The 26,074-nt window shown below is 45.3% G+C and overlaps 2 protein-coding genes across 4 annotated transcripts in view; both read left to right on the plus strand.

The window, feature by feature from the left end:
* EP300 (E1A binding protein p300) overlaps positions 1 to 12,653 on the plus strand; it is a 63,550-nt gene extending 50,897 nt beyond the window's left edge. For all 3 annotated transcript variants that reach the window (XM_051614597.1, XM_051614604.1, XM_051614614.1), the window contains 8 exons: positions 1,220 to 1,370; positions 1,700 to 1,846; positions 2,249 to 2,362; positions 4,110 to 4,275; positions 4,940 to 5,104; positions 7,057 to 7,218; positions 7,654 to 7,935; positions 9,216 to 12,653. In XM_051614597.1, coding sequence (XP_051470557.1) covers positions 1,220 to 1,370; positions 1,700 to 1,846; positions 2,249 to 2,362; positions 4,110 to 4,275; positions 4,940 to 5,104; positions 7,057 to 7,218; positions 7,654 to 7,935; positions 9,216 to 11,462 — 3,434 coding nt within the window. In that variant the 3' untranslated portion in view covers positions 11,463 to 12,653. The remainder of the gene's footprint in view (positions 1 to 1,219; positions 1,371 to 1,699; positions 1,847 to 2,248; positions 2,363 to 4,109; positions 4,276 to 4,939; positions 5,105 to 7,056; positions 7,219 to 7,653; positions 7,936 to 9,215) is intronic.
* An 8,684-nt stretch (positions 12,654 to 21,337) lies between these two features.
* Positions 21,338 to 25,411, plus strand: LOC127382688 (histone acetyltransferase p300-like). Its single transcript, XM_051614625.1, has 4 exons — positions 21,338 to 21,589; positions 21,939 to 22,056; positions 22,570 to 22,744; positions 25,136 to 25,411. The coding sequence occupies exons 1-4, from the start codon at positions 21,477 to 21,479 to the stop codon at positions 25,177 to 25,179; spliced, it is 450 nt and encodes a 149-aa protein (XP_051470585.1). The 5' UTR covers positions 21,338 to 21,476; the 3' UTR covers positions 25,180 to 25,411.
* The last annotated feature ends 663 nt before the right edge of the window (positions 25,412 to 26,074 follow it).

Below are 26,074 nucleotides of genomic sequence, written 5' to 3' on the forward strand. Positions count from 1 at the left end.
CTTTGATGGAGACAAAGGTTGCATGAGCTGGGGACGAAACTTTCTATAGACATTTCCTCTTGATCAAGGCAGCTGATTCAAAGGCAGTATAGGAGGAAATTTGTGCAGTCATTGTCCATCTGTTCTATATGCAAAATGAGTCTGTAAGAAGCTTCTTAGGTTGGTGTACTTATAGTATTTATATTTCTGCTTTAAAAAAATGAAATAATAAAATTTCCAGCCAACCAATAGCATCAAGATTCTAAAAAGTATTAACTGTAATGTTAAAGCAGTTACTTTTTTTAAGTCCTTTGGAAAAAGTCAAAGGAAGATACCACAGACTCTAAATTGCCTTGAAATCTAGGGGATAGCTTATAGTTCAGTCACAAAAAGTGTTCTCTTCAACTCTTCTTAGAAAATGGAAAGCAAACCACTCAATTAATGGTTTCAACATCTGGGTCTTTTTCCAAAATCTCCAAAATCAAAATGTCCTGAATTCATCAAGAATACAGGAAGAATACAAGGATTTTTAATGGTTTCTATCAGCTTTTGTTTCTAGCAGTCTGTATGTATTCCACACTTAATGTACTATAGAGATGCTTCACAGGAAAGTGTCAAAATGGAAAAACGAAAAGCTGATTGGCAGATAAGCAACTCTGCCAGAAGTAATGGACAGCAATGAGACAGGCCCTATTACACCCAAAGTCTTAAAACTCCCTTTCAGCTTTAGGTTTTGTGTCAGCTAACTTTAGGCTTGTACTTCTACCAGCCTCATGACTTGCAAAGACAGCTGTATTTAGTTGTTCTTTCCATTATCGAAATACATTCTTTTGGTAAGTGAAGAGACTATCTTGGCTAGTGTGGCTTTATAGACAGAATATACTTTCAAATGAAACATCTGCTCTTGAAGCTGTATCTGAGCAGTGTTTTTTTTAATCCTGTTTAAGTAATTAATAGCTTCTATTCAGGAAGAGGCTTAATTGTGATTGACTTTTAAGACAGATAGAAATTGACCTGAAATACAGATTCTTTGTTTAAATAATGTATAAATTGTAAATGTGCCTGTATGTGAAAAGCAATGCACCTCGTCTAGAAGTACTGGTGTTTAAAGAATAAGCTGTAATTTTCAGTAGCATGCTGCATGCATTAAAAGTCACTTTTCATTTCACATCTGAATAGAAAAATCACAGTTGAACAATTGAGTTTTATATATATTTAGAGCTGTATTTTTCTCCTGCAGGGTTACCAGCTACAAGACTTGGAACCTTCTTGGAGAACAGAGTCAATGATTTCCTAAGACGACAGAATCACCCTGAGGCAGGAGAGGTTACAGTTAGAGTGGTACATGCATCTGACAAAACTGTTGAAGTAAAACCAGGAATGAAAGCAAGGTATATTCTTTCCATTTCTAATTTTGCTTTCTTTTGGAGGAGGTGGAAGCTATTTGAATGTACTTACATGCTGCTATTTAAAAAAAGACCATTATATTCAAAACCTCATCACAGACCAGTTCTTTACAGATGTTGCAGCAGCATGCTGATTAGTTGTGATGAGTGTCATCTTCATAGTAAAAAGCAGATACGTTACACTTGAGTAGTCTGCTAAGCATTTAACTTCAAAACAGCACCAAAGTTCCACTTAGAGTAGCCCTCATCGTTGCTGCTTTTACCTGGTGACATGAATATGTTTGGTATTCCTCTTTACTCCCTATAATCCACAGGTTTGTAGACAGTGGAGAGATGGCCGAGTCTTTCCCATATCGAACAAAAGCACTTTTTGCCTTTGAGGAGATTGATGGTGTAGACTTGTGCTTCTTTGGGATGCATGTACAGGAGTATGGATCGGACTGTCCTCCACCCAATCAAAGGTGATTATTTTGTTTTGGTACCATCTCGGTTGGGTGAACCTTCTGATGTTCTGGGTAGAACTTCCTCATTGCATATGTATAGACGCTTAGTGCTGTTAGCGTCTAGAAACAAAGAAGCTTCTGTAGGATGTCCTTGGATCCATTTCTTACTGGGTGTGCTGGCTGCCCAGACTGTGGATCACTTCAGGATCACTTGTCAGTATTCTCAGGGAAGGAATTGGATAGTATTAAAGAGATGAGGCTAGAGTATCAAAAGAAAGCTGAGTTTCTAGAGGTAAATTAGGATCAGAGGCTTTGAAGATTGCTGTTGTATCGGATGCTTCAAATGCATAAAATAACGGTAGTATATGTGTAGAAGTACTTTGCTATCTCTGCTTCTCATCATGCCTTTTTCTTTTTTAGGCGAGTGTATATATCTTACCTTGACAGTGTTCACTTCTTCCGCCCCAAATGCTTGAGGACTGCTGTCTATCACGAAATACTAATTGGGTATCTCGAGTACGTCAAGAAACTAGGGTAAGTCTATTTTAACGTTTTCTTCTGTGCAGCATTTGTGCTGGGCTGTTCATAGTGCAAATGAAATTACTGCATCCTGTTGTGCGCGATACGGTGCCTGAATGTCAACCAGTGATAGACTAACTTGGCAACAATTGTGTGTTGTTGAAAAGGAGAAAAGGCAAAAAGGGATTTCAGACTTTTCAGGAGAGGCTTACGATTTGGATAATTTTAGGTTTCCAAACTTACGTAAAACTTTCTTAAGTCTAAGTAGAAAAAGTAAGCCTTTTTATCCAGACGATAATTTTTACTGGCTTTGTTGGTAGTGCAGTCCTTGTGTAATGCCACTGCTTTAATCGGGTCATTTCTTTGGGCTGGCAAGTAAGATCTTACCCATGTTTATAAGGAGGAAGGTAAGTGTACTTTGTCTGTACTGATTAACTCCGTAACAGCTGTGTAGGGCTGCTAGGAAATCTCTTACAGAACAAGTATTTGAAACTGAGAAGCTAAAAAGTTAGAGGAGAATATACTTGGGACAGCACAAAAGAGAACACAGGACAACTGAAGAAATGGGAGAGGTGGAAATAAAGTGACCATGATTACTGAAGTAGGAAATGCAGTGAAGTAAACATCAGTCTGTTGACAAAGGTATCTGGTGTAGTTTAGCAGAGTGTTATTAATGAAGAAATTATTAGGGAATATGTTAAGAGTAGTTGCAAGAGAAGAATTCGGGGAGTCAGAATAGAGGTGGTTGGTGCTGCGTTCAGTGCCTCAGTGAGATGATATATTCCTTAGTACTTCAAAGGCACACGTTAGACTTCTTTCTGCTTTTTTGCATTGTGTAGTTTCTAATCTCCGAGTCTTTAAAATTGGTGCATAGAGTTCAGGCCTCAGTTTTATTTAATGTTGTTTTCTGTGCTGATGGGTAACATCAGGTTCTCATTTTGGGAGAATAGTATTGGTCATGTATCATCTCTCCTGTTGCGGGCAGAAGGAATGACAACTGGCTGCAGTTGCCAGGGTTTGGGTAGGATTCTGCAGAGATGTTTCTCAACACAGCAAGGATGGTTATTTTTCTATAACTTGAGATCTGATTATTCGTCCTACTGGAGCTCTTTTCAAAAACTAATAGAGAAGAACTGAGGATGAAGAAGTGATCTTGGTGGAATTATATTCTCTGCAGCTGCTACTATTTGAATGCCATCTATCTTCAGAGTACTTGGATTGTATACCCGATAGCAGAGGTTGACAGTGACTGTTAGTCCCAGATGTAATTCTGAAACCTTTAAAAACTGATACGTACAAGTTAAAAACCAGAGGATTCACAGTAGAAAAGTAAACTGTGTGTTTAAGTAGATCTGTTTCTAAAATGTTGCTAGATAATGAATGACTGCACTATCTCTAAGGATAAAGAATTCTGGCTTTTACTGCTGAAATACCTAGTCTCCACCTTCCTCTTATTAGTTGGGAGGTGGCAATTGCAGGTCTGTATCAGGCTTTGATTTTTATCTAGACTGGAAAACATGCACATTTTATATAAGCTACTCCACATACAGTGCTGAATTTTTTAAAAAGTGAAAAGATGGTAATGCTCTCGCATGAATGATGCCGAATGAACACTAGAATTAAAATATTGGGGAGCTGTAATTACTGTCCATCTGGCAACACCAGCCAACTTAGTGATGGCGCCATCTGGTGGCAGAGAGAAGAGCAAGCTCTGGTGTTAATCGTCAAGATCTCACATGTACTTTTTGTCTAATCATGCTAGGTATACTACTGGACATATCTGGGCATGCCCACCTAGTGAAGGAGATGACTACATCTTCCACTGCCATCCTCCTGACCAAAAGATACCCAAACCCAAACGACTGCAAGAGTGGTACAAAAAGATGCTGGACAAATCTGTGTCAGAGCGCATTGTCCATGATTACAAGGTTTGTTAAGTGTATATCTGTATAACAGGGGAGAGGAAGATGGGGGGTTGGCCAGTCTTGTCTTGGTTTCTTTCTTACCTTATGCATTGTGTCTGATTATTGACATTTATTAGTTTTAAGTGAATTGAGTACTAAAATTTATCCTCTTCAGAGAAGGTAGCTTCTGAAATTGTTCTAGCAAGAGATTTGAAATTATTCCCTAGAGCAAACTAGTTTATTGATGAACACTGTAGAAGAGAGCAAATCTCATTTCATTAATACTAAGAAAATATATGGATTCTTTAATCTTCCTTTGTTTAATAAATTGGCAGGGTTAGGCTGCCTGTGCAGTTAGAAGTATGTCAAATCTCTGGAAGTATCAGGACTTCAGCTAGTATCAACAATATAGTGACTATATTGTCCTTTTTGGTAAGTACGTGTATTGAAGTCTAGCACACAGTAATAATTTACCTCTTCAGAGTGGGAATATTTGAAATTATTTGAACTGTATGTAACTAATGCAGTGTTAAACCTGCACTTAGAATGTGCCTTCATGACACAAATTGAATTATTAAGCTCTCTTTTGTTTGATCTTCTGGTTCTTTTTTTAAATCTCCTATTGAAAAGGTTGCTTTTACTTATGTGACTTGTAGTAGCAGTAACCAAATGTTTTGCTCTTTTCCAGGATATATTTAAGCAGGCAACAGAAGATCGTCTAACAAGTGCAAAAGAGCTACCTTACTTTGAAGGAGATTTCTGGCCTAATGTTCTAGAGGAGAGTATTAAGGAACTAGAACAAGAGGAAGAAGAACGGAAGAGAGAAGAGAACACTAGTAATGAAAGCACGGATGTAAGAATGCTTCTGCTATTTCATGATATAATGTAAAAGTTTTGATTATGTGTGGCTAATTAAAAAGAATGGGGGGGCCTAGGCACTTTGTTTAACTGGGTTTTTCACCTTTCTGGCTTCACTCTTAATGTAAATTTCAATTTTACATTTTATAAATTAGAGCTGTTAAAATACCACTAAACTACATTTGTATGAGCAGTGGCTGCTCATATGGCTATAAACCTAATTACCAAAGTCTATTAGATTGAAACAGCTGCTAGTTGAATATTTTGCTTCTGAAATCCAATTATTATCAGTGTTCATGCTGCAACCTCAGCCTGACTTGGAAGCTTTTTCCTTTAGCTGTTGAATAGTGGCTCTTTTCTTTATAACTTAGATGTTCCAATACCAATCTTAGCAGAATATTTTGAGAAAGTAAGAGCACTGTGATTTAGTCATTTACTCTGTGGGTTTTTTAGTATAAAGTTTTAAGGCTTAAACACTGTTTCTTTGTTACCTTATTAGATAATAAATGTTATTGGGATTTAGAATTAATCTTTTCCCTGAAAGACCTTTGGATCAAAACATTGGTTTTAACATTACAACTAGATGTTCTGGTTCTCCTGTGCTGCTCTTTGCAATACTTCCTTTCAAGGACTTAGTTTATTCAAAGTGCAAGAGTAACCTGGGAATTAGGCAATTTGATATCAAGTTTGCATGGACTAATGTCTTACTTGGGTAGGTATTATTTAAAGGTCTGTTTTCCACTTGGCATAGCTGCAAGTTCCCATTTCTGATACACCAGAAACCAGTCACGAGGAATAACCTAGCTCAGTCTGAGAGGTTGGTCAGCACTTAGTTGATCCTTCACAGCAGTTTGGCCCCAAACCCCTTCAGTGGGCAAGCTTGCAGCATATTACTACTTAACCCTATTATTGAAAGCAGTTTTAACTCTTTATTGACCCCATGTTTCAACTCTTGAAAAGAAGGCAATAAACTGTACTGTCAAATGACATGAGAACCAGGGGAGGTTTAGGTTGGATATGAGGAAGCACTTCCTCACGGAAAGAGTGATCAGACATCTCTGGAGCTGTTTAAGGAAAGACTGGATGTGGCACTTAGAGCCATGGTCTATCTGATGTGGTGGTGTTAGGTCATAGGTTGGACTTGATTATCTCAGAGGTCTTTTCCAGCCTCATTAATTCTGTGATTCTGTAATAGTCAGTCCTCTTCACTGGAAATTTTTATCCTGAGAAAAAGTATTTTAAGCTTAGAAAAAATGCTTCTTTGGATAAGAATTGCTTTGATCCTTGATAATCATAGGCTGTAGTGTTTTGGAGGGCCCTGTGAGAAGCACAAAGAAGAATAAACTGTTCATTGCTAGTTGATCATAATTTAAATGAAGATGACCTGCTTTGTTCTACTGCTGAAGATATGACAGGAGGAAGATGCGTACTAGAAAAGGCACTACTAATGAACAACAGCTTTATATCAAAATCCATTTAATGCAGTCTATTAAAAATAAAAATAAAACAGTCAAAGAGCTGTAGTAAAGTAAATCTAGGTGGATTAAGTCTTTCTCACCTCTGGTTAGTGCAGTATCAGCTGTACTTACCAGTTATTTTTAGTTTAGAATTGAATTGAAAAGCCATCTGCTGAATCTCTTTGTGATTATCCAAGAAGTTCTTCAGTGTTCAACTATAGCAGACAAACAGGTTTCAGTAAATAACGTTTCCTTTGCACTTTCTAAGCGTTTATGCTTCTAAATTTTTTAGAACTATGTACTACTGATATTTATCTTTTGGAGTGATTCTAATTGAATGAATTTAATGTTTCAGGGGACCCTGGTAAGTGTCTTCGGAGTAAACTATTTTGAAATGTTTTGATCTGCAGTTATAGAAGACGTGAAAGTATTAAAATGCTGATGTGGTTTGACTTAGATACCTGACATAAAATGCCTTTAACATTAATAGGTGAGCAAGGGAGACAGCAAAAATGCCAAAAAGAAGAACAATAAGAAGACAAGTAAGAACAAGAGCAGCTTGAGTCGTGGCAATAAGAAAAAGCCTGGCATGCCCAATGTGTCCAATGACCTCTCCCAAAAGCTGTATGCCACTATGGAGAAGCACAAGGAGGTAAGATTTGGTAGAATGAGAAATATGTATTTTACTGGAGTAAAGCAGTGTACAAAGCTTTGATACTTGAAACAGAGTTGTGCCTTGTAAATTATACAGGTCTGGCTGGAGAATTGAGTGGTCTACCAGACAAGTACCAGTAAGTCTAGGTGTTCTTTTCTGTGAGGGCTGTTGGGATAAATACAACTGTGCTTGTACAGAACTTCTGACAGCCTAGATTGTCACAACAGTTTTATTGTTCAGTCCAGTGCTTCTTACCTAATGCTTTAGAAGAAGGTAATCTTACAGGGCACCCAGAGGTTTGAAATTTCCTAGTCCTTACAAGCATACCACATCTCACGTGTTAGTTGATCATGGAGTTGTAAACTCTGTGTAATTAAGTTTGACCAAAATATTTTGGTACGTGCTGGCATATTAAGTCTTCTTCCTTTTCAGGTCTTCTTTGTCATCCGTCTCATTGCTGGTCCTGCAGCCAACTCCCTGCCTCCCATTGTTGAACCTGACCCACTCATTCCATGTGACCTGATGGACGGGCGTGATGCTTTCTTAACCCTTGCTAGAGACAAGCACCTGGAGTTCTCTTCACTACGAAGGGCTCAGTGGTCAACCATGTGCATGCTGGTGGAACTGCATACCCAGAGCCAAGACCGCTTTGTTTACACCTGCAATGAGTGCAAGCATCATGTGGAGACCAGATGGCACTGCACTGTTTGTGAGGTATGCTTGGTGAAGTGTTCCCTGCTTGTGTCCCCCTATCTGTGTGCTCAGAGTGCTTTTTACCTCCACTAATTTATCAATATTAACTGATGGAAAAAGGTCTGTACAGCTCACCTTCAGGCAGTTCAGAAAGAAAAGAGAGGGAATGTTTTCCATAACTGGCAGTTCTACTAATCCACTACTTGGTGTGATTTTTATCATCTGCTTTAAAGCTGTGAAGAACTGAAGTATCAGAATCACATTTCTTGTAGTTTATTCAAGGTGCTGCTGCTTAAGCAGTTAGGAACTGTAGCGTTTGCTTGGGCTTTAATGGTAGGCTCAGTGCATCTTTTCTTATTCCAGAGACACAAGTGTTGTGCTAAGGTATTTCTGTGAACAGGGTTCTCTGTTGGTTTACTGGCATAGAGGTTGTGCTGTGCTACGAGTCAGCCTGCTATACTTGGGTGACTCCTCTGCTACCCTATTCTCTCTGTAGAATGCTGCTGACATAATTCTTGTCTTCAGAAGTGTTAGCAATAGCAGTGTGTTTGAAGATCAAGCCCAGTGGTTTGGGTCAACATGGTGCCCTCCACAGGGGACTAAGCCTGAATCTGGCTTGTAACTTTCTTAGCCTGCTGGAAGGAAATTACTACCTTGAATTCAGTTCTGAAAAGCTCTCATTAAAATATGGTGCTCTGGTTTCCTGGTGTATACCAAAAAATAAGTTATATATTCCTTATGGATTACTAAATTCTGAGGACTTGGATCTTCTTCTGAAGTATCAACTATTGAGACCAAAATATTGTGCTGTTGCTTTCACAGATTGTAAATGCTGTTCTGTTCTTCTGCCCAGTAAGCTGTGCTGTTTAAGTGAAAATATGTAGCTTTTGTTCTCCTTTCTTTTTGAAAATTCTTACCTCTCTTGCCTACTTTTGAAACATTAGCAGATGGGCAGCTCTTTGTTTCTTGCCTTTTTCTTCTCTTTTCCTGTCAGGAAAGAAAGGGATTTTTCTGTCCCAGCTGAATCGTGTGACTTACTAGCTCACAGCAAACCTGTTTTTCAAGCTATATATATTTGTGTAGATTTCAGACACCCTTGTGCCCACATACTTTCCCTGGCTGGTATTTGGATTTATTCCTTCTCCAGTACCTCAACTTGGTGTGAAAGACTTCATTTTTTCCCTAGAGCAACAATTTGTCTGAAAGATACTGGGAATAATGTGTTGAGGTAGCATGACATCATTTGTTTATTGTATGGGGTTTCAGGAACACTGATAACTTTTCCTTCATTGCCTTTGCAGGATTATGACCTGTGCATCACCTGCTATAACACTAAAAACCATGACCACAAGATGGAAAAATTAGGCCTTGGTCTAGATGATGAAAGCAACAACCAGCAGACTGCGACCACCCAGAGCCCTGGTGATTCCCGCCGCCTGAGCATTCAGCGCTGCATCCAGTCTCTGGTCCATGCCTGCCAGTGTCGTAACGCCAACTGCTCACTGCCGTCCTGTCAGAAGATGAAACGGGTTGTCCAGCACACCAAAGGCTGCAAACGCAAAACCAACGGAGGGTGCCCCATCTGCAAGCAACTCATTGCTCTCTGCTGCTACCATGCAAAGCACTGCCAGGAGAACAAGTGCCCAGTGCCCTTCTGCCTCAACATTAAACACAAGCTCCGTCAACAGCAACTTCAGCACCGCCTGCAACAGGCGCAGATGCTCCGGAGGAGAATGGCGAGTATGCAGCGGACCGGTGTGGTGGGCCAGCAGCAAGGATTGCCCTCGCCCACACCAGCCACCCCCACAACTCCAACGGGTCAGCAGCCCCCGACACCGCAAACGCCACAACCCCAGCCTCCGCCCCAGCCTGCCTCGCAGCCTCAACCTGCACCTCCCAACAGTATGCCACCCTACACCATGCCAAGAACTCAGCCCCCGAGCGCTGTGTCACAGGGCAAGGCAGGTGGCCAGGTGACGCCTCCAACTCCGCCCCAGCCACCTCAACCTCCAGTTCAGGGTCCTCCTCCAGCAGCAGTGGAAATGGCCATGCAGATCCAGCGGGCAGCGGAGACCCAGCGTCAGATGGCACAGGTTCAGATCTTCCAAAGACCAATTCAGCACCAGATGCCCCAAATGCCACCTATGGGAATGAACCCTCCACAGATAGGCAGAGGTCCTGGTGGTCATATAGATCAAGGAATGGGGCCAGCAGGAATGCAGCAGCAGCCACCGTGGGTGCAGGGGGGCTTACCCCAAACTCAGCTGCAGCCTGGAATGCAGAGGCCATCCATGATGTCAGTAGCCCAGCCAGGTCAGCCAATGAATATGGCACCTCAGCCAGGGATGGGTCAGGTACCTGGCGCTGCTCAGCCCAAACAACCACCTCTGCCCCAGGCTGCCTTACAAAACCTACTGCGGACTCTCAGGTCTCCCAGCTCACCCATGCAGCAGCAGCAGGTGCTTAACATCCTTCACTCCAATCCTCAGCTGCTGGCTGCTTTCATCAAGCAGCGGGCGGCCAAGTATGCAGGGTCCCAGAATCCCCAGGGAATGGCAGGTCAGCCTGGCATGCCCCAGGGTCAACCGGGGCTCCAGCCGCAGCCGGCCATGCAAGGGCAGCAAGGGGCAGTGCACCCCAACCCAGCCATGCAGAACATGAACCCCATGCAAGCGGGAGTGCAGAGGCCCAGCATGCCCCAGCAGCAGCCGCAGCAGCAGCCGCAGCAGGCCATGGCTGGGATGAATCCTCAGGCGCAGCAGATGAATATGAATCACTCGGGGATGGCTCCCCAGTTCCGTGACCTCCTGATAAGGCGGCACCAAATGATGGAGCAGCAGCGCCACCAGCAGCAACAGCAGCAGCAGGGAGCAGGACCAGCACTGGGGCCAGGAATGGCCAACCACAACCAGTTTCAGCAGCCCCAGGGCGTTGGGTATCCCCAACAGCAGCAGCAGCAACAGCAGCAGCAGCAGCGAATGCAGCATCACATGCAGCAGATGCAGCAAGGAAACATGGGACAAATAAGCCAGCTTCCACAGGCGATGAGTGCAGAGCCAGGAGCCAGTTTGCAGCAAGCTTTCCAGCAGAGGCTCCTTCAGCAGCAGATGGGGTCCCCAGCTCAGCCCAATCCTATGAGCCCCCAGCAGCACATGCTCCCCAATCAGGCCCAGTCCCCGCACCTACAGGGGCAGCAGCTCCCTTCATCGCTCACCAATCAAGTGCGTTCTCCGCAGCCTGTACCCTCACCGCGGCCCCAGTCCCAGCCCCCCCATTCCAGCCCATCTCCCCGGATGCAACCTCAGCCTTCTCCGCACCACGTCTCCCCACAGACCAGCTCCCCACATCCAGGACTGGTAGCTGCCCAGGCAAACCCCATGGATCAAGGGCACTTTGCCAGCCCGGACCAGAGTGCAATGCTTTCCCAGCTCGCTAGCAATCCCGGCATGGCAGGCCTCCATGGTACAAGCGCCACGGAACTGGGGCTCAGCTCCGAGAACTCAGACTTGAATTCAAACCTTTCACAGAGTACACTAGACATACACTAGACACGTTGTAGCATTTTGGGAGCAAAAAAAAAAAAAATAGAAAAGAAAAGAAAAAAACTTATTTTCTCAAGACTTTTTGTACTGAAGACAAATTTTTTTGAATCTTTCTTAGCTAAAACAACATTTTTCCCTGGAACACATCTGAACTCTGCAGCAGTAGTTTGTGGTTTTAAAAACAAACCAACAACGAACCTGAGGGACAGTAGAATACAAAGAATATATTTTTGTTATGGCTGGAATCATAACCAGTCCTTTTTCTTGTTTTGTTTTGTTTTTTTTTCCTCGTGTGCGTTGGGGAGGTCAGGGGAAGAGGGTGGTCTTTTGGCTGTTCACCGAAGGATGCCCTACTCATGCCTCCAATAGGTTTTATTTTTTTTTTAAATTAATGAAAATATGTAATATTGATAGTTATTATTTACTGAGGCAGATGGTAAACATTTTCCCTATTCTGGTTTTTCTTCAAGTCACTGCAAAAAAAAAACAAAACACCACAACAAAACAACAACCAACAAAAACCAAAACCACAGGAGAACCTTTCCCTAAAACCGGAGGACAAAAGGGGTTAATGTTGCTTTAAAAATACATTACATATATAAATATATATATATATAAAAATAAATACCAATCTTTTCCTCTTTGGTTGGAAATACGTCAATTCTTTGAAAAATGTGTAAAAATATTAAATAACTCGGTTCCCTCCTGAAGTCTACTTTTGTCCTCCAAGAATTTTCTATACAAGAGTCTGAGCTTAAAAACTTCAAGTATTAAAATAATTTGTACATGTAGAGAGAAGACAACATTTTTGCAAATACACAGGGGCAGCTGCCAAATGGATGTAGTATATATATTGTGGTTTCTGTTTTCTTGAAAGAATTTTTTTTGTTATTTTTACATCTAACAAAGGAAAAAAAAATAAAAAAGAGGGTAAGAAACAATTCCAGTGGGATGTTTTTAACCTGAGAAAAAGTCCCTGGGGTTTCTTCTTTATGCTTGCTTTCTCTCTCCCATGCCCCTTTCCCACCCTCTTCCACTTTCTGTAAAACTTGAAAATAGAAAGCAAAAAACCCTCAAATGTTGTAAATCATGCAATTAAAGTTGATTACTTATAAATATGAACTTTCAATCACTGTATAGACTGTTAAAAATTGATTTCTTATTACCTATTGTTAAATAAACTGTGTGAGACAGACAGCCTGTTTTTAATGTTTCCCTTCTCTACCACACGTGTTGCTTGACCTTAAGATGGTGGGGGTAGCAGAATATATGATCCTTAATTCAAATGTTTGCTTTTTAGACATTGGAGAGTTATTTAATGTATATGACTTTTAAAATGCAAATCTCTAATAAGGGACATGGAGTAATCATTAGTCTCCTAAATGGACACTTTTGGTACAGCTCTGCATTCGCATTTGTTCCCAGCATGTATCTTACCAAAGAACCGAGGTCTAACCTCAGCAGTTGTGCCAGTCAGCTGTATCCCACCCTGTTCACCTGGCCTGAGAGCAGCTGATCTTCAAAGGACCTATTTTGCATTTTGAAATGAGAACTATTGTTTGGATATGTGATATTAAAAGATCCTATTTCACTTGGAAATACATTGTACACCATTCGGCACCAGAGTGAGTGTGAGGTCAGCTTGTGTGGATGTCCCGTAGAGACTGCTGAGATGGCGTGTGGGTGCCCTGTCACCTCGTGTTGCATCTGATGATCTGCCAGATGTAGGGCATGTATGGTCAGTTACCATATATTATACATATTTTGGGGATTTCCTGAACAGAAATGCTTCAACAGCAGAGTGCGTGTGTAGAAAACCCAGTTGTGTGCTGCCTGTAGCTGCGTGCATGTGGACCTAATGTCATCGTGTAAGAACATGTGTGTTGCATGCTGGCTGGGCACCATGTGTGTGGTTGGCCTCTTGAGGGCTTCCCAAAATACAGCCTTATTCTGTGTGTTAGCTGGCTGTCGAGGGAATAACTTGTGCCAGGGCATTACAGACCTGGAAGACCTGGATGTGACCAGAGCACAAATGCATAATGCCAGCTGTGTTGTGAGCATCAGCATGTCCACAAATCCCAGGAAAAGACTGACAGCAACAAGCCATCCTCAGGAAACTGCTGGTTGGAAGATGATGACAAGTGGAACCTGGACAAATAGAATGGGAGCCTCAGTCAAGTGCCAAACAAAAGTGTGGGCAGATATTCAAGGCTGTTAAATTGGGAGTGAAATGCTTGACATTTGGGTATAAATACAAGTAGGACAACAAATCTCATCTGAAAAAGGTGTATTTCCAACACCAGCAAGATGCTGGAAAGTCCCAGGGAGGTATTCCCCCCTAGATAATCCTCGAACTAATCAACCCCATGTTGCACAGACTAGCTCTGCACCAAGCCTAAAAGTACCTGGTCTGCTCTGGGAGGAACTGCTCTGGGCCTGCTCTAAAGGAGAGCAGAGGACAAGAGGTGTGTTGAATTCTCAGGCAGCAGACTGGGATGGTCCACAGCTGCATTCTCTTGCCCCAGTCATGGCAAGCTTTCCTCTTCCCCCACCCAAGCAAAGCTTAGTTTTACGTTCAGGCTGGAGCATAAATTCCTTCTAACCGCGTCCTGGCTAGCGAGGTGTAAAATGTACCCAGCTTTCTGACTTGCATGCTTTTCAAGCATCCTGATGTGGGGGCATGAATGAAGGCTGTTTGCCACATTAACAAAATGCCTGTTTTGAATTTTGAGTTTGTCTTGACCCACATGGGAGCATTTGGTCTGTGCTGAAGTGGGGAAGCATAGAGATCTTGCAGAGCAGCTTTGGTTTAAAGAGCTACAGATCTTCCAACTTTGAATGTCAACATAGTGACTTGCTGAAAAGATGCCATGAGGCCTTTTATGTGACCGCACCGCTGCTGTCCCTCTTTGTAGATGCTGTTGAGCCAAGTTGAAATGTTGTGCGTTTTTTGGACCGGTATGGATGATTGAGGGTCTTGAATTTGTATGGGGTTTCTTTCCCTTACATCTATCTGCCACTTTTTTCTCCTGCTTCTACTGGAGAACCAGAACTCACCAGTTGGGAAAATGCTGTGGCTGACTGGGGATGTGGTAGGATAGCAACAAAATTAGGATGTCATCTGTATCACTGCTGTGTGCATCTAAGAGTAGGTTGTTTCGCTTTGACCAGCAACAACCTCACACCCAACTCTTTAGCAGGGCAATCAAAGATCTATTGTCCAGTCAAAATGATGCAAATGCATCTAGTAAAATAATAGGCAGCTCAGTGATGTAAATTTTCTAATGTGTATCCCTTCCAGCACCCCTTTGAGTTGCAGGGTCAATGACTGAAGTAGCAGGGGGGGAGGACTTGCAGTCACATGGAGGAGTATAACCATGGTTTCTCCCTCAGTCTTGGGGTCTTGTAAAAAATACATTTGCTCTTCCCCAGTTCATTGTTCCATGTTATGTACAAGTTTACCATTTATGGAGTGTTTTAGATATGTTGCACACTTGTTCTTTCTTACCCCGAAAACTGGTTTTACACAGCTCCTGCTTACTCTGATGACTTGGCTACCTGTGAATTGCTAATAGCCCTAGGCCTGCAGTGTTGTCTCATGACTGGATGTGTCTGTGCTGTGTTTGGTTTGGTTTTAAAATTCTGGTATTGTAGGTGCTCTGTTCTAAGAAGAGCCACTTGTTACTACAGAATGGCTGAGGTGGGCAGACACCTCTGGGGACTGTCTAGTCCAGCTCTCTGCTCAAAGCAGAGTCACCTAAAGCAGGTTGCATGCTGCTGTGTCCAGATGAGTATCTCCAGGATGGAGGTGCCACAGCCTCTCTGTGGACAAGATCCCCCTGAGGCTTCCCTCCATGCCGAACAGTACCAGCTCTCCCAGACCCTCCATTCATGACAAGATGCTTCAGTCCCCTCATCATCTTCTTGACCCTTTGCTAAACTCACTCTGTTATGTCCATATCACTCCTGTACTGGAGAGCCCAGACCTGGATGTAACATTCCAGATGTGTCTCTATGCCACAAGGGCACATTGTTGCCATATTGTTCAACTTGTCACTAGGACCCTCAGGTCCTTTTTTGCCAGGCTGCCTTCCAGTATGTGCTGGTGCGTGGGGTTGTTCCTCCCAGATGCAAGAATTTCCCTTAGTTGAACTTCACAAAGTTCCTGGCAGCCCATTCCTTCAGCCTGTTGAGGTCCTTCTGGATGGCAGCACCACGCTTTGGTGTATCTGCCACTCCTCCCAGTTTTGTAACATCCATAAAATTCCTGAAGATGTACTCTGCCCCATCTTCTGCGTCACTATCAAAAGATGATGTTAAACAGTACTGGCCCCAGTACCAACCCTGGACTATGTCACTAGTGACTTGTCTCCACAGGACTTTGTGCCACTGATCCCAACCCTCCAGGCCATCTTGGTATCTATTTATCTAGCCCATGAGTTCTCAGAGATAGTGTCAAAAGCCTACAGTAAGTTCGATTTAAACAACATTCACTGCTCTCCTCCCAATGACCAAGAGAGTCATAGAATCATAGAAGGCTATAAGGTTGCTTAAGTATGATTTCCCCTTTATAAACCCATCATGACTACTCCCGTTCACTTTCTTGGCTTTAATGTGTTTGGAAATGGTCTCTGGGAAGGCTTGCTCTGTCACTTTCTCAGGGAGTGAGGTAAGGCTGACTGTCCCGTAGTTCCTGAGACTCCCTTCCTTCCAGACAGGAGTTCATTCTTCTACTCCTCAGGAACTTCCCCTCCCCCTGTCACTTCAACCTTATAACAGAGAGTGGCCTTGTAATGACATCAGGCAGCTCCCTCAGCACTTGGGTGTGCAACCATGAAGTCCCATGAACTTGAGCATGTCTAGTTTGTTTAAATGTTCTCTAACCGGATTCTGCTTCACAGAGAGTGTTTCCTTGCTCCCACTGGTCTCAGGGAGGGGGGATTTCTGAAAGCAGGGAACTTCAGAGAGTCACACAGATGTGCTGATTTCCTAGTAAAGTTATAAGAGCTTTTCCCAGGAAGCTGTCCTCCCAGCATGTCCTTGTTTTCATGCATATATGTGGGCTGGGCCCCCACCTGCCATGTATCAAGATCTCTCCTGCCCACATCATGCTGCATGGTTTGCTTGCCAAGCTAGCCCATCACTTCCACATTTGATTGTCAGTTGTCCTGTCCCTCACCTGTTGTCCCTGGCTTAAAGTTCTCTTGGCTGGGCAGCCATTGTCCACTTAGCAAAGATGGTTTTGCCCCCTTGGTCATATGGATCCCTTCTCTTCATGACAGTCACTGATCCTTGAAGATGGTTCCATGGTCAGAAAAGTTGAATCCCTGTTGACAACGAGTTTTTGACGGGCAGGCTGCATCTGTTCCCCTTGAAGTTCTTCCTCACCAATACAAGACTACTTAGCCCCTATTATTGTGCCCATGGCATCCAGAGCCACACAGTCACACTTGATATGCTTTGGGACTCCTCTGGCAATATCCTTGATGCCCATGTGGAAGAGCAGCAGGGAGGTTAACAGTGGCTGGACAAGCCCTGGCAGCCTCTCCATAACATCCCAGATCTGAGAACCCAGCAAGCAGCACATCTCCTTAGGCAGGTTGGTAGATGGTGACCTCCATCCCCTGCAGCAGGAAGTCTCTCACTACCAGCACCCACCACTTCTGCATGATGCTGCTGCATGGCTCAGGCCCCAGAGATTCAGACATTTCACTGGACACAGCTCCCACCCTCACATCTGCTGTGAAGGCACTGAACTGATTCTTCTTTTCCTGTACATGTGCAGGTGGAGCAGGAGACACGGAGCCACAAGTCACAAGCTTCCAGCCTTCGTCATCAAGTGAGTCTCTGATTCCCAACCTGATGAGCACAGGCTCTGCCTTTGCTACAGATGGGGGGTTCAGGCTCTTGAAACTGGAGGGTGTCCAAAAAGATCCTGTTCTGCCCTAGCCTCAGCCAAAGCAAAAAGCTTAAAATATTCCCTATAGCACAAAGATTTGCAAAGCTGTATCCTCCTGCAGGAGACCTCAGCCTGGGTGGAGGCTCTGACAATACAGGGAGAGCTGTTCCAATGACTGCAGGAGACCATGCCACATGGCACATCAACCCCCTTGCTGAGCACAGGGACCCTGACCCCCTCTGTGCACCCCACTGTGCAAACCCCTGCCTCTGTTAACTGCTCTCCAGGAGCTGTGCTCTAGGCCCAGCAGTTGCATGGGCTTCTCCCTGGTACCTGCTATCTATTAGTTGCAATAATATCTATGCATTAAGTGTCACATCAGATAATTGTAAAACACCAAAACAATGTTGGTAACAGTCACCTGGTCATTAGACAATTGTTACAACAGCAAAACAAGCTACAGCACAGCTCCTGGCAGGCCCAGACAAGTCCAGACAAAGCCTGACAGTGCCCGAGTTACTCACATAATGCAGAGCTTGTGGCCTCTTACAAGCAGTGGCAGCACCATGACGAGCTGTGTCAGTGACAGCCATTTCAGCTTCTGCTTCCTTTTCCAGTGTTTCCTCCAGTGTTTGATGCACGCTTAGTTTGTCTGCAAAACTCGCCTCTTGTTTCCAAAATGGTATATTTACACACACCATGTCCTTGATTGTGCTCCTCTCAGTTCCAACCAAAGTCCAGGACTCTGGAGAACCTGGAGCAGATCCTTTACTGAAAGACAGCAGTAGCCAGAAGCATCTGCTCCTAATGACTGGTTCTGCCTAAGTTTGTGAAGAGACCTCCTACCCTTAAAATGAGCTTTTATTTGAAGAACAGTCATATGTTGCCCTGGCTGGAGAATGTTTGTTTTTACAAACCGTCTTATAGGCTGCCCTTTGTACAACACAACCCTTGGGTAACTGTCAGTTTTCACAAGGAGCCATTTCCTCCCTTGGCTCATCAAAACAGGTCACCTGCTATAGATCCTAGCCTGAGACAGAGCCTAGCCCAGCTCCTGAAAGTGTGAGAGCACAGTGGGCTCCACGTGCAGTGGTTGCATCACAATTGAAAAGCCACTGAGCTGCTCCATCAGCCTTGACAGGCATGTTGTGTGCATTGGCATCTGCCTGCCCAACTTACTTCTGGCACTTTGTTTAGAAAAATGAGGGCTTGATGATTTGCTTGAGTTGCTTTAGTTGCATTGCCTTAGAAAAGGGTCTCAGTTGCAACTTTCCAGCAGGAATCTTGCACACAGTGGATGTTTGAAAGGGAAACCTGTTCTATAACCAGTGCTGTGAGTAGGTGATGGGCAATCAGCCATGGCTCCAGTCTAAGCTCCTGCTGTAGGGCATGTGGTGGGCTTAGGGAGGGTGGAGTAATTACTATTGGCACCCTCTCCCATAGCCATCTTTGAAGCACTTCATAGCTCCTGGTGAAGTTGGCATGGCTCAGACTGTTGTTTTCCCCAGGTGTGCTGGGTGGGGGCAGGCTCTGGCATATCTTGGCGTATGCCACAGAACTATGTGGGATGCAACCACGAGCTCTATCAGTGAGTGTTTTGCTTCTCCCCCTGCCCCCCAAGGCAATAGTAGGAATAGGAAGGCAGTGTGAATGGCATTCCAAGAAGAATGCTTTTAGCCAACCCCACTCCTCTGACTGAAAGAGCACAGCTTCTGCTGCCCAGAAGAGGAGGGAGTCCTTCATTTAGGCTTGTTTCCTTCTTCACTTTTGCTTTTCATTGTCTTTGTTATCCCACACCATTGCTGTAGCCTTTCTAAAATGGGGAGAGAATGCAGGTACAGCTGCATACCTTGCGGAAGAAGAGTCGCAGCACTAGGAGACTGTGGGGCTGGTGAAGCAGGGCCTCAGATGAAAGGGAATCCCTGGCTGTTATAGAAAGGATCTTCAAGGGACTGGAAGGCAGGACTTGGACGTTATGCTCAGTCTGGGAAATGACGTCTGGTAAGCCAGGGCCCAGGCTCCTGCACTACTGCTGCAGATAGTAGACACAGGGATAGGGGCTGTGAGGCAAGAGTGGGAACTGCAAACACAGCACTGGAAGCCTGAGCCCCATTTCTACTTGTAGCAACCCCAACTCCCTAAGCTGAAGGTCCTTCAGGTGTTTGCTTTTCCTTTGCTTTCTTGAGATTGCAGCCAGAGCAAGAGGAGCGGTCAGTGAATCCCATGTTCTTCCTGTGCAAATGTGTTCTGCTATTCTGGTAGCGGGTCAGTAACTTCAAGTTTCTCTAAAAAAGACCCTTGGGGCAGGTATTTTGGACATGTTTGGGTTTTTTTCAGTCCACCTATTGTAACCCATGCTGTTCCTCTCCTGGACTATAGACCATGTGCTGTGTCTTGCCTGAAAGGGTATTTCAGGGGCACAGGTTGGGATGTGAGTGTGCCCATCCCTATGCAACTCATGCAGCCTGTTTGGTTTGTGGAGCAGCACATTTTCTTTTCCATTGTAAGAAGAAGATCTGAAAGCTTCCTCTGGAGGAAAGGGGAGCTGACAACAGGTCATAGGAGAGGGACTAGCTACCCACTGTGGTGCTAGATCAGTGCTGTGCTGAAGCAAATAATTTAATTCACTTTGATCACAGCTGCAGTGGAGATTACATCTCTGTCCAGCCAAAGATCAGGACTTGCTTTTTAAGTTGGTATCCCAAACAGCTTCCAGTCTGTGGTCTACACTGAGAGATGCAAACCCATGGGCAAGACAAGTCTCTGTTCCTGCTTAGCCTTGCCACTGTAACCCACACCACACACTGTCCAGCCCAGCTGGTATTCTGCAACCTGCAAGACAGGATGAGCCAACGACACACTTGAGATCACCTTGAGTCTTTAGAAGCCACCTTGCAACTTCAACTGCCTTGTAATGGGGGAGAGGGAGTGAATATACATGGCTCCCCAGTGACTCAAAGCAGGTACCTATGGTACCTCGTTCTCTTGTGTCTGTTTTGAAGGGGAATTCCAAAATCCAGTCTCTACATCCACCCTGTGAGCAGAGGGTTATCTCACCAGTCCCATGGGTTGACAGCTGGAGGTGTGACTTGAGTCTAACAGCCCCCATGCTGCTATGGCTTGTAATTGCAGTCACTGGGTGGGTTAGAGCCACCAGAAGGTCGAATTTCAAAATAATGAGTTTAAAAATAAAGACCTCAGGTTCTCTGTTTGCTTACTCTTTTCTCAGTCTGAGCTTATACTGAAGTATTTCAAACCTTTTTTCTGTCACTTGGGCCCAATTCCCCAACATCTTCACAGATAGAGAGAGGGCTCTTAGCAGCTTGGGAAAGCACATGTAATGGGGTGTCCATCTTAGTAAATTGCATATAATATGTCAGGCCATATGGATGTTTTAATGCCTCAGTTACTAGATGGACTTACTGGTCCTCCAGGCCACCCCTTCTGCTGGGGAAGGTGACCTGGCAGGGCATGGTGGTGCCCTGTATCTTCCCATGCTTGCAGAGGAAACGGGCAGCACAGCTCAACACTCAACAGCCAGATATTTCTGGGAAATGAGATGAGGTAAATACTTAAAACTGAGAGGTTTACCTCCCAGACAGTTTACTCTTTTCTCCTCTTCTCAGGACAGCCTTAGAACCGGGCATAGTCGTTGGTTTTTCTAAATCCAGACACAATTTTTTGTGTTACTTTTACATTTTTATTATTATTTGTATGCAGCGCTGTGTTGACATATGCTGGCAGACCTTAGCTGGGATGCTCGTTGGGTCTGGCGTCAGGTTATTTGTTCACCCCACAGGCTGTCAGCTGCACGGCGTGATTTACTAACAGGTTGCTGTAAGGACGTAAGAACGCCAGCGCAACATGAAGGATGCTCTGACAAGGGTTTTCTCTACGCCCCGCAGCCCTTGAGAACTAGGAAGCAGCGACGGCTTCGCCCTCCTGCCTCAGAGCCGGCTGTGACGTGTTCCCAGCGGCCGCACCCCATCCCCGACCATCCCCGATCCCTCCCTGCCTGCCGGGACACCCCCGCCCCCGACAGCGGCTTTGCACCGACGCCATTCCGGTGCGTGTTGCGGAGCCGGTGCTTCCTTCGGGGAACTGCAGCAGCCTAAGTCGCTATGACCTTCAAGTTACTCCTGGGGTCAGGAGGCTCCGACCTGTCAGAGGGCGGCCAGAAGCAGTGGCACGGAGACGTTCCTCAGCATCTCCGAAACCACCTTGTTCATAAGTTGTGAGTAGCTAATATCAAAACAGCACACTCTGAGGTGTTGGGGCGGGGGGGGGGGGGGGGGGGGGGGGGGGGGGGGCAGGAGGAAGCCTGGCTTCCAAAACTAGGGGCCCAGGAGTGAGTTTTGTCAGTGCCCATGAGAAGGAAAAGCAGAAGCCCAAAAGATGGAGCTGCGTCTGCTGGACTGGGGCTGTTGTACTGGGAGTGCCCCACTCTGTGCTCAAGCCGTCTACACAGGGGCAGCATCTCCTGGAAAACTGGCTTGTTGCTTTGTGTTCAGATCACTGGGGATAGTGCTGATATCCTGGTCTGGAGACAAACTAATCACGTGTGTGTTTTTTGCCACCCACAGAGTCCAAGCTATATTTCCTGCTCCTGACCCTGCAGCACTGAAGGATCGGCGTATGGAGAATCTGGTGGTGTATGCTCGGAAAGTGGAAGGGGATATGTATGAGTCAGCAAACAGCAGGGTGAGATATGACATCTTCTGTTGTCCAGTCGTGTGTATCTCTGCCTTGATCCCGTAGTGGTTGTGGAGGAAGAGGAATGAAGGCACAGATGAGAGTTCCAGGCTGAGGAAACGTGTGTTCAGGGGCTGCTGGATGGGGTCTGGGCGCCAACCAGCTGCATGCTTCTGCCTGGGTGTGCCCGGAGTCAGGGTGGTGCCCATTGGGGTGTGATGTGCTCAAGACTTCTCAGTGTTCCCTGAAGGCAGATGGAGCTCTTCACTGTGATTTTCATAAAGAAGTGACAGACATGAGACATGAGAAGAGCAATATCCTGTGTTAGCCTGATGGTTGCCAGCAGTGCCCTGAACAGTGCCCCTTTTTGCCTTCCTGAGTGGCAACCCCTGCAAAGGGAGAGCTACTCTCATCCAAGCTGAAATGTGTGAGACTGTTTGGCAAGCTTGGATCATTGTGACCTGTTGTCTTTACTTAATGCGTGTGTCATCATCTTTCATGGTTTGAATTCCTCCCCAACAGGACGAGTACTATCACCTGCTGGCGGAGAAGATCTATAAGATTCAGAAGGAGTTGGAGGAGAAACGAAGAACCAGGCTGCAGAAACAAAACATGATCCCAAATGCTCCAGGCATGCCACAGGCTCCCATGAATCAAGGGCCCAACATGGGACAGCCACAGCCAGGGATGTCTGCAAGTAAGAACAGTTGGGTTACTGACTACCTGGTGCAGGGAAATCCTGTGCTGTCATCATCATCATGGTGGTGACCATTTAGCTTTATTTTTCTGTTTTCATTTCACAGTTACCTTTGTAAACTTGGTCTGCCAAAAGTTAAGCAGAACATGTTGGTTTGGGCTTTTTATTAGGATTTATTCTGTTTGCTTGTTGGTTTTCTGAGCTGCTATACCTTCCTTTTTCAAGGACAGTATTGTGAACATATGACCAAGGGCTACAAGTCTATAAACATTTTTTCCTCAAAATGGCTGCCTTCTCCAGTGCTGATGACAAAAACATTAACCCTTGTAGTGCTTTGTGGGTTTTTTTAAATATTCATACAGTGTCACTATAGGAGGTGAGAGGGAAAACATTCCTAAAGCCATGTTCCACTTCTCACTGCAATAATTTGGAAGGTGGCCCTGTACCCAGAATGGCTGCCACTTGGTGCTGGAAGCGAAACTAGGCCCATGAGCTGCCAGGATTCTCATGAGCTCTTGGAAATGACAGAGAGTAGAAAACTGAAAAAAGAGGCTCTGGAGGAGCAGCGGATGAATTTGTGAAGCCTGGAGACCTGGAGCATGAGCTCTTCAGCCCAGAGCACAGGTGAGAGGACAGTCCCAGTAGACAAGCACAAAGAACCCGTGTGCTAACGCTCCTAAAGGAAGGTGTGGTGATGAAGGACAGAGCTGGTGATCAAGTACAAAAAGCTTCTCCAGCTGCACAGTAAGCAGTTGAGTACCTGTGTCCAGCTCTGAGAAAGCAGCCTGGCTTTTGTCCTACAAGAATAATCCCTCCCATTGCATCCTGGACTCCTTCTGTGCTTTTACCTGGCAGTAGCCTTTTCATAAAGATCTTTCTGAATTTTGTATTTCACAGGGCATCAAAACAGAGACCAGGACCAGAGCAGCAGTAGGGAAGGAGACAGGAAAAGTGAAGTCTAATCTAAGTTTTAGAATTTCATTTCTTGACATTGTTAGGATTGTTATATCCCTGAAGAAAGGGGCTGGCTTTACAAAGATAATTGAATCATGGATTGTATGGGGTTGGAAGGGACCTATAAAGGTCATCTAGTCCAAGCCCCCTACAATAAGCAGGGACACCTCCAACTAGATCAGATTGCTCAGAGCCCCATCAAGCCTAACCTTGAATGTCTCCAGGGATGGGGCCTCCACCACCTCTCTAGGCAACCTGTTCCAAAGACCCACCACCCTCATATTAAATAACTTTTTCCTAATGTCCAACCTAAATCTACCCTTTTCTAGTTTCAAACTAATATCGCTTGTCCTATCATTACATGCTCTTCTAAACAGGTCTTCCCCAGCCTTCTTACAGGCTCCTTTCAGGTATTGGAAGGTTCCTATAATGTATCCCAGGAGTCTTCTTCAGGCTGAACAACCCCAACTTCCTCAGTCTGTCTTCGTAAGAGAGGTGCTCCAGCCCTCTCATCATTTTTGTTGCCCTCCTCTGGACACGCTCCAACAGTCCTTCCTGTGTTGGGGGCTCCAGAGCTGGATGCAGCACTCCAGGTGGGGTCTCACCAGAGCAGAGTAGAGGGGCAGAAGCACCTCTCTTGATCTGCTGGCCACACTTGTCCCGATGCAGCCCAGGATGCGGTTGGCCCTCTGGGCTGCAATTGCACATTGGTGGCTCATGTCCAGCTTTTGATCCACTAGTACCTCCAGGACTGCTCTCTAGCATGTCTTCCCCCAGCCTGTATTCATATCTCTGGTTGCCCTGGCCCAGGTGCAGGACCCCGGACTCAGCCTTGTTGAACCTGGGCCCACTTCTCCAGCTTGTCCAGGTCCCTCTGGGTGGCAACCCATCCCTCTAACATACAGATTGCACCACCCAGCTTAGTGTCATTGACAAACAATGTTACAGAACCAAGTTTTTTATTATTAAAGATAAGTATTTATTAATCAATGTTAATCTGATTAAAATGAAATTATTTAAATACTACTATTGTTGAAAAGAACCACAATATTTAGAACCACAATGACAAATGAACAGCCATGGGATTGTGACTGCCTCTAAATCTGTTCTGTGTCAAGACAGAACTTGTTTTTGCTCAAGCTCTCAGGAAGCCTTGAGCCAGCCTGCCTGTGACCTGAGGGAGCAGTGCTGCTCATTCCACTCGGAAGGAAGCAGGATGCACACGAGCAACAGCGCATAATGTGTTACGTGAACGACTATTGCAGTGGAAGGATTTAATGAACTTTTGATTTTGTGTATTTTCTGGAAATACATTTGTTGTCTGTCATGCAGTGCACTGTCAGCAGCATTTGCAAGGGAATAACAGGCTTTATAATTTATTTAATTATCAGCTGCATTATTAAAGTACTTTAAAAGCTGTTTTCTGTTTCTTAACAGTGCTGGAGGTTTGTTTGGAAAACCTGAACCTGGAGGACGTCTGACACTAGGGAAATCTGCTGATCGAGTTGCAGTCAGGAGGCTTTGCGAGCTCCCCGCCACTGTTCCTCTGCGAGGAGAGAATCCTTTGTACCATTAAGAAGCTGTGCTATAAAACGCGTAAAAATTTTAAAACCAATTGCGTAGCAAAGTAAGCGCTTAAAGGCCTGTTCTGCGTAGGTAATGCTCTTTTTTTTTTTTTTTTTTGCTAAATAAAGCATCTGTTTATGCATGCAACGTCAGAAACGGGTCCGCTGAGGGTGCGAGGAGCAGCAGCCTCGACTCGTGCGGGCTGTTCACCGTGCGGTTCTTGGGCGCAGCCGGGCAGGGTGGGAGTGAGGCAGCGAGTTCTCAGAGCTCTGCCCCCCGCCGGCCTGGCAGCACGTCCCAGCGGCCACCGACGGCTCCCCCGGCCCGGTGACACGCTGCCTGTGGCCGCCGAACGGGACAGGGGCAGGGGGCTTGCTAGCGTGGGGTTAGGCACCAGCGCCCTGAGGGCATTCCTCCCGCCCCGACCCAAGCCCCTGCCCGCTTACCAGGCGCTCCGGGAAGCCGCGTTGCGCTTGAGGCGCACACCTCCAGCCCCGCATCTCCGAGGGGCTCACGGCTCCTCAGGGGTGCGACGTTGGCGCCCACGTGCTGATGGTTACCGGGCACCGCGGGGCTGAAGATGTGTTCAGGTTTGGGTTGGGTTGTGTCTGTGGTGGGTTTTTTTTTTTGTATTTATTGTTTACGATCAGCGCCTGGGACAGACAGCTGTCCAGAACTACACGCACGGGTGGGATGGGACCGCCAGCGCTCCCCCGCGCCGTGCCCGGGGAGCGGGGCCCGGCTTCTCCGAGGAGGAGGAGGAGGCACCGAGGCCGGAGGCACCGAGACCGGGAGGCACCGAGGCCGGGA

This window comes from Apus apus, chromosome 1, assembly GCF_020740795.1.
Source record: "Apus apus isolate bApuApu2 chromosome 1, bApuApu2.pri.cur, whole genome shotgun sequence".
In the NCBI taxonomy this organism is placed as follows: Eukaryota; Metazoa; Chordata; class Aves; order Apodiformes; family Apodidae; genus Apus; species Apus apus.